The 20,298-nt window shown below is 30.9% G+C and overlaps 2 protein-coding genes across 2 annotated transcripts; one reads left to right on the forward strand and one right to left on the reverse strand.

Annotated features, from left to right (window-relative positions):
* Window positions 1–4,119: 4,119 nt before the first annotated feature.
* Window positions 4,120–6,829, reverse strand: LOC140814157 (transcription factor MYB15-like). The gene is made up of 3 exons (XM_073173040.1): window positions 6,505–6,829; window positions 6,249–6,378; window positions 4,120–4,761 (listed from the first exon to the last, which is right to left on the reverse strand). The coding sequence occupies exons 1-3, from the start codon at window positions 6,635–6,637 to the stop codon at window positions 4,308–4,310; spliced, it is 717 nt and encodes a 238-aa protein (XP_073029141.1). The 5' UTR covers window positions 6,638–6,829; the 3' UTR covers window positions 4,120–4,307.
* A 7,672-nt stretch (window positions 6,830–14,501) lies between these two features.
* LOC140813779 (cryptochrome-1-like) lies at window positions 14,502–18,464 on the forward strand. Its single transcript, XM_073172493.1, has 6 exons — window positions 14,502–14,731; window positions 14,810–15,407; window positions 15,756–15,977; window positions 16,087–16,793; window positions 17,587–18,238; window positions 18,321–18,464. The coding sequence occupies exons 2-6, from the start codon at window positions 15,095–15,097 to the stop codon at window positions 18,377–18,379; spliced, it is 1,953 nt and encodes a 650-aa protein (XP_073028594.1). The 5' UTR covers window positions 14,502–14,731; window positions 14,810–15,094; the 3' UTR covers window positions 18,380–18,464.
* The last annotated feature ends 1,834 nt before the right edge of the window (window positions 18,465–20,298 follow it).

A 20,298-nucleotide genomic window follows, 5' to 3' on the forward strand; every position in this document is an offset into this window, starting at 1 on the left:
TAATTGTCAAATTAAATCGGTTTATGTTGCATCTGATATGATTTTACGCAAGAATGTCAGGATCACATTATAATTTTATTTAAATTATATGCTATACCTGATATGATCTTATTTAAAAACATCAGGAGTCCATAATATTTTTATTTGGATTCAGAACATCAATTGATATTTTTTATACAAATTATATCAAGTGTATCATATCCAATATAGGTAAGTTAGTCTGTTTTATATAATTTTTTCGATGTCACATAAACATTTTCTAATACCAAATCAATAATTTGATCAACATAGTAGAAAATTAAAGATAATAAACCTAATACAAAATTAAACAAGTTATTGGGAAAAAATTTGTTTCAAATTAAAATTGTTTTTTTTTATTGTAATATAACAATCTTAATTGTGGGTAGAGATGACAATTTTCCACACAAGTTTGAGGTCACACGAGGAAACCCAAATCCAGAACAATGATCACCTATTTTTTTGGGTCCAGGTTTGGAGATTGTTTAAAATCTCCAAAATAGTTTGTGACATGTATATGGATATTATTTTTAATATTCTCAAACTCGTCTCGAAAATAATAATAATAATAATATTATCATTATTAATAATAAGTATGGGATGCAGATTTGATCCCTATGGGTTCACCTCGAACCCGAAAAAACGGGTATGAAGACGGGAATAGGGATGACAAACCCGTCTCACTCCATTGTCATCCCTAATTGTGGGGCTCAGTTTGAGCATTTGGATCAGATTTGAAATTAGGATTGGGTTTTTTTTGGTAATTAACCTAATTTATATTCTATCTTGACCCAATGTTTTAATTCGGGTTGGAGCTTGAGTAAAGATGAGGTTCCTTATTCAGAGACTAAATTAGGGTATAGTAATTACATAAGAACCCAGTATATACTACAAACTTATAGTGAAACATTGCTAACAAAAATCAATGTCCACTTTAAAAAAATCTTACAAGTTGATGTATTATTTGAAAATTATGTATTAAGAGGGGGCACAAAATTATTATAATTACCATGTGTAACGTATGTAGGAAATTTTAAAGTCTTTGTTATACATGGCTCTCTCTAGCCACATGGTTTTATTATATTATTTATGACGAAGATATCTATAGCCGTTATATTTCGTAGTCCACTGTATAATTTTGGAATTTACACAACAGCTTAGCTTGCAACTCACGTTAGTCGGATAAATCAAATGCGACAGACTAGTCGAAAAATGTATGGTAGGGAAATCGGATTGCGACTACTCGTTAAATGCTTATCTGCTCTACCAATTCAGACACCCTACGAAGGGCATATGGTTTAATATTATTTTAATTTTATGAAAATGCAGCTTGCAACTACTATCATTTGACGTGTACTGGGTAAACTCACTTGTTAATATAATAGTCTGTAAATCATGCTAGTCGAGTAAATTGTAGATAAAAACCATGTATGACAGGCTCGTCCGAAAAAATATTGATAGGTGAAATCGAACTTCTGATCATTAATTAAACACTCACCTACTTAATCAATTCAAGCACGTTCTCAATGCCACATGGTTTAATACTATTACTCATATTGTAGGGAGTTAAAATAACATTAAGGATTGATTAGTCTACCAAAATTAATGTAAATCATGCATTCTCCTTTTTTGCGTTTTCAATACCATTTAAGATTTGAGAACTTTAAAAGAATGAAAAATTTTAAACAACAAAATATTTAAATTGATAACTAATAAATAATAGTTTTAGATCGTAAAGTTATTTTTTTAAACTTTTATGAAAAAATAATTTATAGTTTAATTTCAATCAATATTTGATCTTATATTATAAAATATAGTCAATAATTATTATATCACAGTCGAGAACTTTATCATAATAATAAAATTGTTTATGTCAATTTATGTGATGATTATTATATAAGTTTTCAAAATTAAAATAAAAGGCTAAAGTAATAAATAATAATAATAACGAGAGTGAGTAAAGTTCATTTGTTATTGATCTGCCATTTTAACTGATTTGTAAAAAAAGTTGGCTGTTTTGACTGAAGTTATCATGTTTACGTTAAATGTACTTTCTAAACTTGATTAAAGCATGATTATGAATTAAATATGAATTAAATATGTTTTAAGATAATTACATAATGGTTCTTATCTTTTATGATTTTATTTAAGATTTATAGCAAAGAGTTCAGATGTAATTTTTTATCATATTATTTTCCTGTGGGGTCCATCATGATATTATATATTTCCAAAAAATATCTACTAATATTGGTTGGGTGCAATAATTATTTCTGTTTGGTAGAACGATCGAACCGTGGTTCTTGAGTTGCTGATGCGGGTTAAAAGATTTGAGTTGGCACCATTATTCTACTAGCTATAGTTTTTGGTAAAGCGGCAAACGCCCGGTCCAACAATTTGGTATCAAAGCCAAGATCATGGGTTCGATTCCCCCATTGATTGCAAGAGTTTAATTATTGTGAGGGAATTTGTTGGATGCAATAATGGTCTCTGCTTGGTAAGCATCGAACCGTGTGCTTGAGCTGCTATGTGGTTTAAAAAATCTTGAGTTGCACTATTAATACTAGCTATAACTTTTGGTAAAAGCGCAAGCTTTTTGTCCTCATGGTTATCATTAATTCTAGCATCATCATAAAGTTTATATTTCTTCACAATTAGCACTTTCTTATGTATAAATCAATATATTATGTATATGGATATACATTATTTATAACTCTAATCATTTATAAATTTGATAAAACAAAAATATGTAATCGACTAATACATCATCTTTAGATTAAAAAAAATTAATAATAATAATAATAAGGGTAGAATTTGGCTACCCTGCTTTTTTTTAAAAAAAAAATATAATATTTTTTGTTATTATTGATCGCTTCCTCCGGTTCCATCATAAACTTCTAACTCGTAATTATATTTTTTTTATGAGTCAAGTTAGGTCAAAGAATTATATTACAAAATTAACATGTGATACAGTCTCACAATAATTTTTGTTTTTGTGCTAATAAAAATGTGAATGGTTGCATTCGTGGTTCTAGGCTTTGTTTAGATATTGTATTTACCGCGGAAGTCTTCGATTAATTAAATTCATCTTTAGTGAGTTTTTCTTCCATAGAAGAAGATATTATTTGAACTTTCCCCTTTTCAAAATTGGTGGATGAGAGAAATAGATGCATAGTGTATTTGACTAGACAAGTTTACATTTTGAGGCTTGGAAATTTTTCCCACACAATGCAAGATTCGATGCTTCAAAAATAACAATAAATAGTAGATTATCATTTTATGCTTCAAAAATAATAAATTAATAAAGCCTCATTTTATGAATCAGTTTCATCTAATTTTGTATTAACAAATATAATTTATATATCATAATTTTGATTCGAAAAGATCACGTAGTTTGACTGTCAAATTATATAATAACAAAAAGTTGAATGTATCAAAAATAGGGATTACGATGGGGTGGGGTGGATTCGCCATCTCCATCCTTGTTCCCGAATTTTATTTCTGCCCCTATATCTGCCTAGATCCCCTCTTTTTTCAGGTTCTGAGATCTTTTTCGAGTTCATGGATTAATTCATAAGGATCAAATATCATCTATGTCCTCATCCCCATTTTCAAAATTATTAATAGCGCAAGGATTCCTCAAACTCGAACTTATTATTATCTATTATTATTAATGATAATATTAATATCAATGATAGTAATATAATATTTTTAAAAATAATAATCTTATATTATTAATAATATTATTATTGATATTATTTTCAGGGACAGGTTTCGTAAATTAGAGATAGTATCCTCATATCTCTTCCGAATAATTTCGGGATTCTAAAAAATCTCCGAAAGCCGAAATCGAAAAAAAATCAAGATCCTCATTCCTGTTTCGATGTTTTTCCCTGCGGAGACCGAACTCATGAGAAAAATTGTCTATCTCTAATCAAAAGGTCATGGCAGCTAGTAGTGTGTTATCACATTTTCCTCTTGTCATAATCATTACTGTTAGTCTAAAGTAATTCAATTGTAAAAAATAGCTAGCCATCTGGAAAATTATAAATTTATGTAACAAAACATTAATGCAGGAAATTAAATATGTATTTACAAAGCCAATTAATTTAACTATCCCACCACAATTATTATTATTTATTATTATAATGAAGTTACAAGGTGAAATAAGTCTAATCTTAATTAATTAGTATCTAATTTCCAACACCGATTATCAAAATATATGGTCTTAAAAGAACTTGAAAGGTCAAATTCAATCTCCCGGTATCTAAACAGAGAACCCAAAATACCTTTCAGAATTCCGCTAAATCTTGAATGTCTCCGTCCCTACTTAAAAGATTACACCAAAAGTCCATGCTATCATCAAATCTCGAACCAATTTCCACACTTTGGATCGGATTTAATGGACTCGGGCACTCGATTTCGTCGGTGGATAATTCTTCGGACCAAAAACTTTCGTCGATAGGAGGAAAATATTCCGACGAATAATCAATTTCTTCGTCTTTGATAAAGATCGCCATCTTCTTCTTCCCCGACGAAGAATCCGTTACGGATGACATCTCGCTAGAGCATTGTTGCGGGCTTGTACCGGCAATTTCTTTGACGGGGTCGGAATTAGTATCTTCTGTGACGTTGGTGTCCAGAGAAGACTCGTGACTCTTGAGCCGTTTCTTCAGTTGGGTGTGCCAAACATTTTTAATTTCGTTATCTGTGCGTCCTGGCAGCCTAGCTGCAATTACTGACCACCTGATACATAAAATCTCACCTCAGATTTTCGAATCGTCGACTATTTACGTTTTGAGTCAAACGTTGAATGAAACAACGATCACATTATTCGTACCAAACGATGCCTAAATATGTGACTGAGTTGACAAACACAAAAGCTGGTCGTGTGACTAAAAAATATAGGGAATCAAATCCAACGAAGATACATAGCCAGGACGTATACGTGCATACTTCTTGGCGTCAGCACTTGATGCCTTTGCAAGATTAATTAATTAATTCTACAAATTTGGCACAGAAATTAAAGGGAATCTCGGAGATCTTGTTGGGTAGTGGTTCGCTAAATTCCAAGCACGGCACTTTTAAAGAGATGGGATCTACTAATTGTTTATTTCATTGAAAATCAAAAAAAAAAATTTGGCAAAATTATCACTTCGGTTATACTACTCCTACGTTACATCGTGTGAAAAATTAATGTTTTCGAGTAACTTATTAATATATTTCGATATATATTCAGTGGTTCAAAATCTTGAAATATTGTGTAGGGTGAAAAAATTATTGTAATACTCAGTCGTGGTGAGTGGCACATGTGATGCATGCATGTCCATCTTGTTTTCCCGCAGTCAGTCTTTGCGCATTTTGTTTGTAATGAGTATTTGTTTAATATATGTGTGACAAGTAGAATTAAATTTTATATATAATTAATTCAACATGTCGCACGCACAATTATTATTATTATACTATATTATATATATATATATATATATATATATATATATATATATATATAAATATATATATATATATATAAAATATATATATAAGTCATAAGTCACAATCATACATATGACTTATGAGCACCGATGGCTATGACTGCACGATACACGACGGGTTCAAGTGTTTATAACATGTTTTCGTTGAACCACGTGAACCATGCATACTTTATTGTAAGAATTTCGGGGAAAAAATTGATATGATGCATGAAAAATGTTAAAATAATGAAAGGCTCCATTCGTTTTTTTTTTTTTTTAAAATAGTTTTAAACATGTTAAACAAAAAAAAAATGTATTGAAATTTTCACCTCTAAAAAACACTGACTTTTTTCTTTGATTTATAATATTATATGATTTTAAATGTCTAATTATACATTAAGATTACAGGATTTGATTGTGAACAAAAGGCATCATTGCTTTCTCCATCTCTACATTTTCAAGAAAGTCGTCTGATCTAAAAACAACCTACAAAAAACACAGAAAACAAACCAAACATTTCCTATGTTTTGGTTTATTGTAATCACTTTCGATAGATACAACTAAATCTTGGTGGTGATGTATAAATACAAGTAGATCAGATTTTATTCTAAATCATATAGTAGAATGTTGTGTGGATGCTAGACTAATTTTTTGTTTAAAAAACAGAAGGAAACAATATCCCAAAAAGATTTGAGTTTGGCTGAATTAACTGCAAGGTTGTTTTAATTAATTAGAGGCATGTACAGATAATACACATACCTGTTACCGAGCATTTCATGTAAGTTAATGATGGTTTCTTCTTCTTCTTTGCTGAAATTTCCTCTCTTTATGTCTGGCCTCAAATAGTTGATCCATCTAAGTCTGCAACTCTTCCCACATCTCAACAGACCTGTACGTACACACCAAAAAAAAGAAAGAAACATTAATCTTAGTTGCCGGAATTAATATGAAAAAATAAAGGAAAACCCTTTTTCAGAAATATGATCATGATCATCAGAAAATTATTCCAGTGAACCTGCTTGTTTGGGGAGTGCCCGCCAATTCGCATGCCCCTTTTTCTGAATAAAAGAGACCAAAATCTGATCTTCCTCAGGGCTCCATGGCCCTTTCTTGAGTCCCATTTTCTCACAGCAAGGTGCTCTCACCATTGCGTGATGACTTTACAGACACCTGAATTTTCTTCCCCTTTTCCTCAAATATATGTGTGTGTTTTGACTTTATGGACACCTTGAAAATTAGGAATAAGGTTCTGCATATGCCAAAGGTGGGTATTTATGTATTCTCGTGCTGTTTGAAATAGCTCAGGCGCATCTTTCTTGTATATGCAAGTTGATACTAAATTGGAGCATGTTCTCTCCCATAACTCTTTTTTAAATGAAATTTTATAGTTATATTAATTATTGAATTACTGCCTGACAATACATGTTACACATGCGCAACTTAAATCTACTATCTCATATATCCCTATGCTCCATTAATTATTTTCTAAAGTTTCTAATTAATTTATCATTCATTTCCTTTAAAAATTCTCGACCTATTTCTCTTGCATAATACAAAAAGATTTAGTTAGCTAGCTAGCTAGCTAGCTAGATTGATTCGGAAAGTAATAAAATAATTTTAGATAATAATAATAATAATGGGTGGTGTTGCATGCTCGTGGTCGTGTTGCGTATTTATCCGGGGGTTTGGCGTGCATGATGCGCGCAGCACTAAGTTATTATAATTATAATCACTCTGAAGATTCACGTGGGATTCCAGTCTGTCCTTTGGGTGGGATTTTGTTTTATTGTCATTTTCATGATGTTTTAGAAATTTTCGATTTGGTTATTGATTCTTTTGTTTGAGTTAATTCATAATAAATAATCCATTTATGCAATCATATTCGATTATACTTTTTTCTACGAAGATGAAAATCCACGACCATTATTTTTTTATTTTTTTTATATATATTAAACAATCATATTAAATCATATTGGACAAATCTTGTATCATGTATGTGAATAAACCTGACAAAATGAATTAATAATTTTTTTTCTCATGTACCAGCGCAGTCAACATTAGTCCGCAGAATACAGGTGCCAATGCCACGCAGTACTCGAATGGGGGTGGGAGTGCCAATGTCACGCAGAAAATGGAGCCGGCTTTCGTGTAATTTAGTTATTTCATTTAAATTAATTTGGAATTTAACAATTTGTACATTTTTTACAGAGAAAGAGATCTCCATATAATCTAAGATTTGATCAAAATTCTTGAAAGAAAGTTATCTGAATTTATGGTACATCGAATTCATTCTTGATCAAAATTTTTATACGGTTGATACTAACTCAATTTCTTTTCCCTTTTTTAATTTTCAAATGGCCTAAATTCTAGTCTTCCATTAGCGCCTCCAACTAAGAACTGACTGTAGTTTATTCAATGAATATATATATATATATATATATATATATATATATATATATATATATATATATATATATATATATATGCTTCCATTTCTTTCTTTTTTAAAAAAAAAATTTATAAATTAAACACTCAATTGTACGAGTATGTGACAAATCTCTTATAAGTAATCAAAATTTAAAACTCAAAAACTTATGTGAGATAGTTTCACGAGTTAATTTTATGAGACATATATTTTATTTGAGTCATCCATAAAAAATATTACTTTTTATAGTAAATATCTTGTGAGACGGTTTCATGAATCTTTATCCGTGAGACAGGTCAACCCTGCTCATATTTACGATAATAAATAATACTTTTCACATAAAAAAATAATGTGACCCAAATAGGAATTTTGTCACACAAAATTGACTTTTGATATCGTCTCATCAAAGTTGGTGTACTTTTTTATGTCAAAAATATTTCTTCATATTGTAAATATGAACACAATTAACTCGTCTCATTAATTAAAAATTTTGATACCATATCACAATTTTTTTTCCTTTTTTTGAATAATTAATTAAATGGATTCAGCACTTGAGAATGCTAACAAAAATGAGTGCATTTTTAATTTGGACGACTGATAAAGATCCTGGTTAATGGTCAAATTAAAGTCAGAATTTTTCTCTCCTTTTTAACGTAAGTTGCGGACATTGGCCGTCTCGTCAAACAAGAGTAGGCGGACGAGTTCACCCTCTCAATTTTCTTAAATTAATTTTCCATTTTAAACTTCTATTCTGATGCTTTTATTTACTTTTATTTTGACGATGAGCAGTATGTAGACATGTACGTATATGCTAAAATTTTGGGAGGATGAACAAATTAAACGTAAATAATTATATAAAACTTTGATGATATTTTATTTGAGATATATAAAGTAAGTTTCCCTATTTACTAAGTAAGTTCTCACTTGCTCTCAACAAAGTTCAATTTGAAAGATCATGTATATTTGTTGTATATATGTTCAAAAGACACATGTTTATTGAGTGACGATCATATCAGTAACTATTTATGCTCTTTCTCAAGATAAGATTGAATAACAACTAGATGAGGATGAGCAAAATATGTTTTGAGACTGGTGGTGAATATGTTTCAATTCAAAAATTTATTTTAGTCATGTTATTTTAAAATTAATTTATTAAGTTGTCAAAAGCTTCAACAATGCCATTTTATTTTGAAGTTTTTCGTTATAAAGATAATATTATTTTAAGTTATTTATGAAAGAGATTGATTTTGGTATATATCATACACAATGTTTGTTGTTTTATAATTATATAATTGTTGAATAACGTCGAATGTTTACATTCGGTCTTGAGGCGTGACATTTATGCGGTTTCAGAGTCCTTCAGGTACATAATCTAGTTGCAGAATTTTTTTTCAAAACATTCGGTCATATTATGACAAAGGGCCTATGTGGTCCCCTCTGGAACGGTCCAACAAGTTATAAAGGTCCGAAAACGCGAAATTACTTCGTTCAGGCCTCCGAAATCGTGTTTTTGCTGTTTTAGAAATGTTTCGTAGAGACTATAACTTTTCGTAAGAAACTCAAAATTTAATTTTATCAGTTATTCTAAAATCCTCTCGACGTATTGTTTCAATTTCTCCAAGCTTTTTATATTTTTAAAATTTCTCGAAAATTCTCGTTCAACGCGTTTCTTTTACTATTGCCGAATTTTGTGGAATTGTAGTTCGGAGATAATGAGTATTTATATATATTTTTAGGAATATACCTATCAAAGATAGGTTGACTTAAACTTCATACTTAAAATGAAAGTTTTGGGAATGATAAATTATTTTTGAAAAATTAATATGAAAAAAATCAGACACAAAATTTATATAATAAGGTTTTGGCATTCCAATATAGAAATTGATTTTTGTGTCAATAGTTGATGTAAGAACATTAAGTTTGAGTTCTTGAGAATACTAAAAGCTAATTTTAAATATGCAGCATCTTGAAATATTTTGTTTAAAATGAATGTGAGAAACAATTTTCTCATATTAAGAAATTTATATTATTTGGGATAACAATTAGGTTATGACCTTAGGTAAATAAAGTAAGTTATGAGATATTTGTAGATATTGAGGAAAGTGTAACACAATAAGTTTGACCTTTTTTACGCTGCTAAGATTGATTCAAGGAGAAAGAAATTCAATGAACTCCTTCGTGTTAGACCGCGCTAGGCTCATAGTCTTGATAAAAGCAAGATGTAGTAAAATGATAATTATTTGAGGATTAGTTTCTTCGTAAAGGTTGAATGAAATTTTATTTCATAATGAGTACTAGGTTATGATTTTTGGGCTTTTAAGTTAGAGCTAGTGAGTCTCATGTGAGACCGTCTCACGGATCATAATCGGTGAGACGGGTCAACCCTACCCATATTCATAATAAAAAGTAATACTTTTAGCATAAAAAAGAATACTTTTTCATGGGTAACCCAAATAAAAGATCCGTCTCACAAATACGACCCGTGAGACCGTCTCACACAAGTTTTTGCCTTTAAGTTAATAGATCGTAGATTGATATTGATTTAAGTTCCAAGATTTTATATAAGTTTTGAGATAATAATAATGATAATTTCAAGATATAATAAAATCAATATCGATTCGCATATATTCATGTCTCCTTCCACCTCTCGGATCCGTGCAAAGATGCTCTATGCCACATCCAAGGAAAGGTTCCGTTGGGTATCATGTGGTTCCTCTTCGCATGATGCTTCCCCGTGAAAAATATTTGTGGAGTTGAATCTGAAATTTTGTGTGTTTCTGTTAAATTGTGTATGTGTTGTCTTTCCAAAAATCAGGTTAAAAATTGTCGATACCTGTTCCTTCTTGAGTATTTGCATGATCCTATGAGAAACAACATCTTGTCTAATATAAACTGAACTTTTCCATCATCTTGTGAGGAAGACAATGAACCCAAGTGTCTTATGTAATTTTTACAATCTCAAAATACAATCTCATAAAATTTTAAATTCTTCAATTTAATTTCTATTTATTTACAAAAAATACTTTAAAAAAATAACAATATTGTCCACCCGAGATATAATACATCTACAAAAAGGCTACCTAAAAAAACAAAATAAGTCAAATATTTTATTTTATATTATTTCCCTTCACTTGGATATTTCAAAATTAGCTTTGGTTTATTAAGATTTTGACATGATATTCTCGAACTATATATTTATTATAGAATACTAACTATAAGAAGATCGTTTTAGAAAAATAAAAATAAAATAAAACCAAAAATAAAATAACCATATTGTAATATAGGTTATATCTAATTTTATTTAATTATAATTTCAATTAAATTCTTTAATTTTTTGCTACTTTTTTTTGCTCCAAAAGGTGAAATCGTTCACTTTAGGTGACTCAGCCAACCAACAACAGCTAGACCTTATGCTACGCCGCGTACAAAGAACTTCCTCTCATTGAAGAGAATTTAACTCCCACACTGTCGCTTGCGAGACTTGATTTCTGGTCATTTTTTGCTAATTTTTTTTTTTTTTTTATGATACCATCAGGAGAGAGAATATTCATTCCCTCGAATATTTTTTATCACGTCGTAAATATATAAAATTCTGACAGGAATGAGGAACACCTCTGACTCACGAGTCCAAGATATTTTGTCAGACAAACCTTGAGCTAAACAGTCCTACCTCTCTCCCACAAGGAGAGTACATTAAAAAAAACAAAACAAAAACTAAACAAAAATTTGTGTTAGACGATCTTACCGATCGTATTTATAAAATAGATCTTTTATTTGGGTCATCCATGAAAAAATATTATTTTTTATGATAAAAGTATTATTTTTTTTATTGTAAATATCGGTAGGATAGACCCGTCTCACATATTAAGAATCGTAAAAAAATAAGAAACAAAGAATTGATATGAATGAATTCTCAAAGATAAAATATAAAAATTCTTATACATTTCATAAGACAGATTTTTTTATCTACCAATCCATGAAATAATATATATTTTTTGTATCAAAAATATTATTTTCCATTCTAAATATGGATTGAATCCATCTTTCCGTGAGACCGTTTCGTTAAAGACTTGTTAAATATGAAATTAGTTTGAACGAACAATGGTAATTTTCTTACCAAATCTTTAGCTAAGATATAAAAATGCAATAAAATAATGACAAAAACTTGTGTGAGACGGTCTCACGGGTCGTATTTGTGATACGGATCTCTTATTTGGGTCCTCCATGAAAAAATATTATTTTTTATGCTAAGAATATTACTTTTTATTGTGAATATCGGTAGGGTTGACCCGTCTCACAGAGTAAGATCCGTGAAACCGTCTCTCATGAGACTCACTCTAAAATAATAATTTATTATCGAATAAGCAAATGTTTGGAACATGAAAAAAGAAAATGTTAACGTTTGGAACAAAACAAAACCTGTGTCCTGTATATTTTCTGGATCCAGCTGGGGAGACAAACGCTGTGACATCCATGCCGAGATAATTCAGAGTAGACCCATAGGGATGATTTTTTCCAAAAATGCCAACTTTTAATATGATTTGGTACCTTAATACTCATGAAATAATGGTTTAGGATAAGTCATGAATATAATAAATTACAAACCGATTAATTATGATGAGTTCAATTTTATCACCGTAATTTTTTTTAGATTTATATGAATTATTATCTATAAATTAAAAGAGTACGTCTCTTGTGAGACGGTCTCACGAATCTTTATTTGTGAGACGGGTCAACGCTACCGATATTCACAATAAAAATAATATTTTTAGCATAAAAAGTAATACTTTTTCATGGATGATCCAAATAACCGATATTTACAATAAAAAATAGAGGAGGATTCATGTAAGACCGTCTCATGGATCTTAATCTGTGAAACGGGTCAAGCATATCCATATTCATAATAAAGAGTAATAAAGTATAAAAAATAATATTTTTTCATGGATGACCCAAATAAAAGATTCGTCTAAAAAATACGACCCGTGAGACCGTCTCACACAAATTTTGCCTAAAAAGTAATATTCTTAGCATAAAAAGTAATATTTTTCATGGATGACCCAAATAGATATCCGTATCACAAAATACGACCCGTGAGACTGTCTCACACAAGATTTTGCCAAATTTATACCGTTGGACCATGAAATTTATTAATTTATCAAATATTAATTAATCCATAAATTAATACATAAAATTGATTATATAATTTTTTTTTACGGCTACACGTATATTTTAAAAAATAAATAAGTGATATTTATTGTTTTTAAATAATGAAATAATATTCATTATGTTGATTAATCAAAAAACATTCACAAAACAAATCTTTTAGAACCAATTATATGAGAGGAAGCTCTATAGCGATAACTATTATTCATAATTTTTTGTTTCAAAATGCAACACCAAATTTTTGGAATATATTATGAAAAGTTATAGATGAAATCTAAATACATTTATTTTTTTTAAAAAAGTAAACAACAGTAGAATCAACATTTACTAATTGTCTTTGTTATATATGTAATTTTAGACAATCATTAATTTATATTAATGACAAGACATAAGTTTATATAAAAATCTTTCAGAAAATTATTATCTTATTAATTTATCAAAATTATTAATTTAGTACATTGTCTCAAGTCAAGGACGAAGAAAAAATATTATTTTAGAGATATGATTAATTTATTCAATATAAATTTATAGAAGTTTAGTTTTATTTAATTTAAATTATTAAAAATATTTTTAAACTCTTACTACACATTGGTGTTTTTTAAATTAGATAGGTCAGTTCAATCTGGCTATTAGTCCGGTCTTGACTAACTCTATAAAACATTTTAGACAAAAACTTGTGTGAGACAGTCTCACGGGTCGTATTTTGTGAGACGGATATTTTATTTGGATCATACATGAAAAAATATTACTTTTTATGCTAAGAGTATTACTTTATATAGTGAATATAGGTAGGGTTGGTCTGTCTTATAGATAAAGATTTGTGAGACCGTCTCACAAGAGACCTACTCAATATTTTAATGATCAAAACAGGTCAAAAACCGATGTGATTGCAATGAAGCGAGTGTGGTGTGGAGTATGTGGACTGCGGAAAACCGAAACCCTGTTTCTCCCTCGCTAGTTGGAGTCGTCGCAACAAGCTTAATCAATATCGTCCATGTCTTTGGTTCAAGTCACAACAATTTATTTTTTCTGCGTGTTTCCGGTAAAATCACAGATTTTTTTTTAACAAATACAAGCTTACCCAAAAATAAATATGGTAACTTTACTTCCACCCTTGTTTGGCTGCTTCTTAGGCTGAATCTTGACATTTTTATTGAAAACCCCCCGAAAAAATTGACAATTAAATTTCAAGGGGAAAAAAAAGGAATAGTAAACTTGAAAATATATGTGAGAAAATACATTTTTTTCCCAAAAAAAAAAAAAAAAAAAACCCAAACCCGACCCCATCGGATAATGAAAATATTATTCGATCCTAACTACCGAAAACCCAAAAAAACCCGACCGGTGACCCCCCATACCTTCGATACCATCCTTCTTAATTTCCTTCTCTTTTGTCTCTTTGAAGTAGTCAGTGGGCCTACGGATAACATTATTCAGTAATTTTCTGGATGGAGTGGAGTGGGTAGTTTGTCGTGGAAACACGGAACTTGGTCATAGGAATCTTAATCTTTTGGGCTGAATTCTCTCTCTCTCTCGATTGTATATCAAAATCATTTCCACGGATACTGGTGCTTCTTACTCAAGTCGTGCGTACTTTTTCTTGAATTGTTTTGTGGATTCTGGTGAAACAAGTATTTGAAGGGTTACATCTTAGGTATGAATTCAAGTTCTTGTTTTTTATGGTGGATTAGTAGTTTTGTCTGTGATATTTGACTGTGGTATGCTTTGGAAGGTTTCTTGTTACGGTTTCTTGCGATGGTGGAAAGATGATAGAGTCAAGAAAACGGATTGTGAGAAGGGTAAAATACAGTGTCCGGGCAATTTTAATCTCAAAGGGATTCAGTTCCTGGGAATGGAAAGTAACTGCAAAAGCATAGTTGTGGTTTAGGAGGGATTTGGGAGGTCGAATTTTCTGAAAAATGAACTCTCTTTTAGTATCAAGGATATGGATTTGTGAGCAGGCTTAAAAATATTATTTTTCGGGCAACTATAATCTTTAAGGGATTGAATTTTTTAAATGGAAAGTAATTGCAAAAGCATAGTGTGGTTTAGGAGGGATTTGAGGATTGAAGACAATCCTGCTTTAGCTGCTGCTGCTAGGGATGGGAGTGTGTTACCAGTTTTTATATGGTGTCCTAAAGAAGAAGGCCAATATTTACCTGGTCGAGTTTCACGGTGGTGGCTTAAGCAATCCCTTATTCATCTGGGGCAATCTTTGAAATCTCTCGGGGCTGAATTGGTGCTGATCAAAGCACATAGCGCTCTTTCTGCTCTATTGGATTGCATAAGTGCTGTCGGGGCCACAAAAGTCGTATTTAACCATCTCTATGGTGAGTTTTTTCGAATCCTTTTTTTGGCTTAGTATGTATCGTGTGCGTGCAATAGATGATTTGGTCTTTAAATATTTATATTGTTCTCGGCTAAATATATATACAGTTTCGTTTACTTAGAGTCACGAACATCTATCATTCTTGGCGCCATGTTCCTGTTGAAAGTGAAAATGCCCCTAACAAGGCTTAATAAATAATATTTCTTTAGTTTGGTGATATATATTTTACCTTATATAGAAGTCTAGTTGATATATGATAATCATATTGGAATGTTTCAGATTTTGTTGAACTTGTTACTTAGGCACTTCCTTGAATTCATATACCTGGATTTGTTGTGTTCCATTCTAGATCCTGTTTCACTTGTCCGTGATCACAATATCAAACAAAAGTTGAGTGATATCGGAGTTACTGTTCAAAGCTACAACGCCGAGCTATTGCATGATCCTTGGGAAATATACAATGATGATGGAAATGCTTTTTCAACATTTAACGCATTTTGGAATAAATGCTTAGAGATGCAAATCGAACCCGGTACACATATTCCTCCCTGCCGATTGGTTCCAGCTGCCGGTATTAATTCTTTCCTTTTTGTTTTTGTATCGATCTTGCTTTCATATCTAGTTATTCAATTGAGAAAGTTGGAGTAAAAAGACGAGCAATCTTTACGTGTTTTTGACAGGAAAAGTTGAGAATTGTTCTATTGAGGCGTTGGGTCTTGAAGATGAATCTGAAAAGTCGAGTAATGCATTACTGGGAAGGGGTTGGTCACCAGGTTGGACCAATTCTGTCAAGGCTTTTACCGAATTTGTAGAAAATCATCTGCTCAACTACTCGAAAGATAGGCTCAGGGTTGGGGGGAACTGCACGTCCCTCTTGTCCCCATGCCTTCATTTTGGGGAGCTAAGCGTAAGAAAAGTTTTCCATTGTATATGGATGAAACAAATAGTATGGAAAAACGAACAAAATTCGGTGGGGGAAGAGAGTGCAAATCTTTTTCTCAATGCCATTGGATTAAGGGAGTATTCCCGATATATATGTTTTAATTTCCCATTTACTCATGAGAGATCATTGCGGGGAAACCTGAAATTTTTTCCCTGGAATGCTGACCAAGCACGATTCAAGGCTTGGCGACAGGGTCGAACAGGTTATCCGCTAGTTGATGCTGGAATGAGAGAGCTCTGGGCTACAGGATGGATTCACAATAGGATAAGAGTTATAGTTTCAAGCTTCTTTGTGAAGTTTCTTCTCCTACCATGGCAATGGGGGATGAAGTATTTCTGGGATACCCTTCTGGATGCAGACCTGGAAAGTGATATCCTTGGATGGCAATACATCTCCGGAAGTTTGCCTGATGGGCATGAAATAGAGCGAATGGATAGCCCACAGGTAAGATAGTTTCATATTTCATGCTACCGACCTATATCTCAAAATCTATGTTGCTTATATCTTTTAGTATTGTGGATTAATGGCTGTGATCTTAACATTAAGAAGTCTGCTCAGTCTCATTCTATTATAGGTCCACTTCAGCCACAGCGTAATGATGAAACACGTATTTATTTCTTTGCACAAGACTGGTTCTTCTGACTTTAGTTTGAAATTGCCAGTTTAAGAAAGTTGACTTGGGACTCGAATGTTCAACAGAGTGGGGAAAAAAACTGGTTTTCAGTTGTATGTGTTTGGTTCCTAGATTAGTTGTAATTCAATCTGGTTATATAAATGAAGAGAGCTCAGTAATGAGTGAAGTGTCCAATTGTATTTATTGTTAAGAAAACCTGTAAATTCAGGGTTTATTTAACGGATTTCAAGGCAATTATCCAACTTAACGTGTGCGTGGACATGATTACTGGCGTCAAAGCACACTCTGGAGACTTCGGGATACTATCAGTCCTGTACTTTGTTTAGATTTATATTGAGGGCGATCTGTATCATTGTTTTGTGATATCATGTTTACTATAAAACTCTATCCAATTATGAGCAACTTTTAAGTCTGGACTTTCGGTATCAAAATTTAATGGGCGGTTAGAATGGCTAAAATTTTATTCTGCACTCAACAGGGTTCTTAGGCAACCTTCACGTTCATTGGGTTCAGAGCATGACATTAACTGGTTCTTTGGAAGCCCAATAATCTATGTACAGTTCTGAAAGCTGATCTTTAATTTTCTCTCAATTTATGTTCCAGGTTCAGGGATTCAAGTTTGATCCAGATGGTGAATACGTGAGGCAGTGGTTACCTGAGTTAGCACGAATTCCAACCGAGTGGATTCATCATCCATGGGACGCTCCTCCTACCATACTCACATCTGCTGGCGTAGACTTGGGGTCCAACTACCCTAATCCTATAATCGACGTAGATTCAGCAAGGGTTGGGCTAACAGAAGCCATATCAATCATGCACAAGAACGAAGCAGCAGCAAACGCCAATGGAACAGACGAAGTGGTCTTTGATAACTCTGAGACCTACGCCAATTGGTCCATTCCTAACGTAGTTGTGAAGGGAAGGACTCCATTTTCAGCTATTTCATCTTACGATCAAAGGGTGCCGTCTATGCATAATTCAAGAAGCAAGAAGAGACATGAACGGGGTAAAGATGAAGGGAATTTGCATGGCAGAAGAGATGGAGGTGAGACCTCGAAAATGGACAACGATTTGTGCTCGACAGCTGAATCTTCTTCGAATAAAAAACGGCCAACCAGCAGTGGATATTCATTCTCTGTTCCCCAATGTTGTTCAATAGTATCAAAGGGCTCATCAGCGCAGGTTCAAGATTCCTCTGATCCCATGGACAGATGGCAAGAAGAAATCGACTCTGAAAAGATGATGAATGAAAATGGTTGGACAAAGCTGTAAACTGCCTTTTCGTTACTATAATTTATTGAATCGGGAAGTCTGTTAAATCTGGTCTTTGTATGCAGGATCCACCCATTTGCATGCTTCAAGAGATAATGATCAGGAGGAAAGATCATTGATTTGATCCAATGAGAGGTTTTTGTTATGTGGTATGTATTGCTTCTCTTGTAAATTAGTGTTTCACACCTAAATAATAACACGTTTTTGTCTGGTGTTTGTTATTATTAGGATATATGAGTTTTAAATAATCCAACACATGATAGGATAAACATTAAATATTCAATTATATCCTAATTTTAAAATTAAAAAAATAGATATTATTTAATAAAGAATTGCTCATATTCACAACTATAAAAATAGATTTCAAGAATATGTAAATAAAAAAACAAATAAAATTTGTCATTTAAACCAACCATGACATATAAAGATGTTAGAAGGATAATAATTAAAAAAATTTGTTATGAATATATTTTAGGTTTATTAAAATCCAAAACCCATCAAATCTGACCAGTTTTGAGAAGTTTTGTTTATACGCAATGAAATCCAGACAAATATTGTTATATCCAATATTATTTTGCAATGAAATACAGTCAAATCTTTTTAAATCCAATTATATTTTTAAAATCTAATTAACCAAACGATTAAAACGAAGATTTATAAATCCAAATCTCCATAACCCTCCAAATCTTTGTTTCCAAATATAAGGTAATTGAAAGTACGTGTATATAATAATATTTAGATTTTTTATTAATCATACAAGTAATTGTAGGTGACGATAAAATTTGGAAGTTATCATTGTTAAGTGAGCTCGATCAAATTTGATTTAATAAAAGTTAAATTTTACTTATAATTTCTTAGGTGTGAACATCTTTTCATTTTTTCCAAGTGATGATTAAATTAAATAATTTTACCTTGGTTGTTATAAACACTATTTTTTTTTCTTTGCAAGTAATCTAAAAAGCTTAAAGATATAAATGATATTTGAAATTAAATTTTAAGGGAAAAGTTGCAATATATACTCTAAACAAAATAAATTTTTTACTTTTAAATATAATATTATGTTATAACCTAGAAAATTGTGAAATGAGACAAATGTGTTTAACATCTTTAAATAAAATTAAAATAATTATAGAAGCGTGCTTATCCAAACATCACAAGATTAGGAAGCAACAAAAAAATAATCAACATAACCGTTGTCTTTATATGCTTAAACACTCATATGAAAACATAATAAAAAAATTATTATTATAATAATAATAATTATTATTTATTATTATTATTATTATTATTATTAAATTAAATAAATTGCAACATCAATTCAAATAAAATCTTATAATAACGTCAAATAAGATTTTTGTAATTTATAATTGTCATCATAATAAATAATCGAAATAAATCTTGGGTTTTTGAAATTATATCTATTTTCCTTAAATATATTTTGGAAATGGAATGCAAATACATGGACAGAATTAAGAATTTTTTTTTTTATATGACACATGTAAAATAAATTATATATATGAAAATATTGCACAATTAATTGTAGGAGAAATTAAAGAAAATTAATAAGACAAAAACTTATGTGAGACGGTCTCACGGGTCGTATGTTGTGAGACGAATATCGTATTTGGGTTATCCATGAAAAAATATTATTTTTTATATTAAAAGTATTATTTTTTATTATAAATATCGATAAGATTGACCCGTTTCATAGATAAAAATTTGTGAGAATGTCTCACAAGAGACCTTCTCAATTAATAATTTATTTTAAGTTGAACCGGATGGAGTCAATGTGTGGATTTATAATGATTTGACTCAATAATTTCGAAGTTTTAAACTTTGTGGGAGATTGTTGCAAAACTAAATTTAGGAAAAAATAAAATTTAAAATAATAATTTTTTATTTATATGTTTTGCTTTATATTTTCAATTTTCTTATTTTGTTGGTTATTCTACTATATTGCAATACACAAACAACTGCTATTCTTCCTTATTTAAAAACCAAATTAGTTATCATCTTTTCCGCTATTTAACATACAAAAGTATT

Source organism: Primulina eburnea, chromosome 15 (assembly GCF_022965805.1).
Source record: "Primulina eburnea isolate SZY01 chromosome 15, ASM2296580v1, whole genome shotgun sequence".
Lineage (NCBI taxonomy): Eukaryota > Viridiplantae > Streptophyta > Magnoliopsida > Lamiales > Gesneriaceae > Primulina > Primulina eburnea.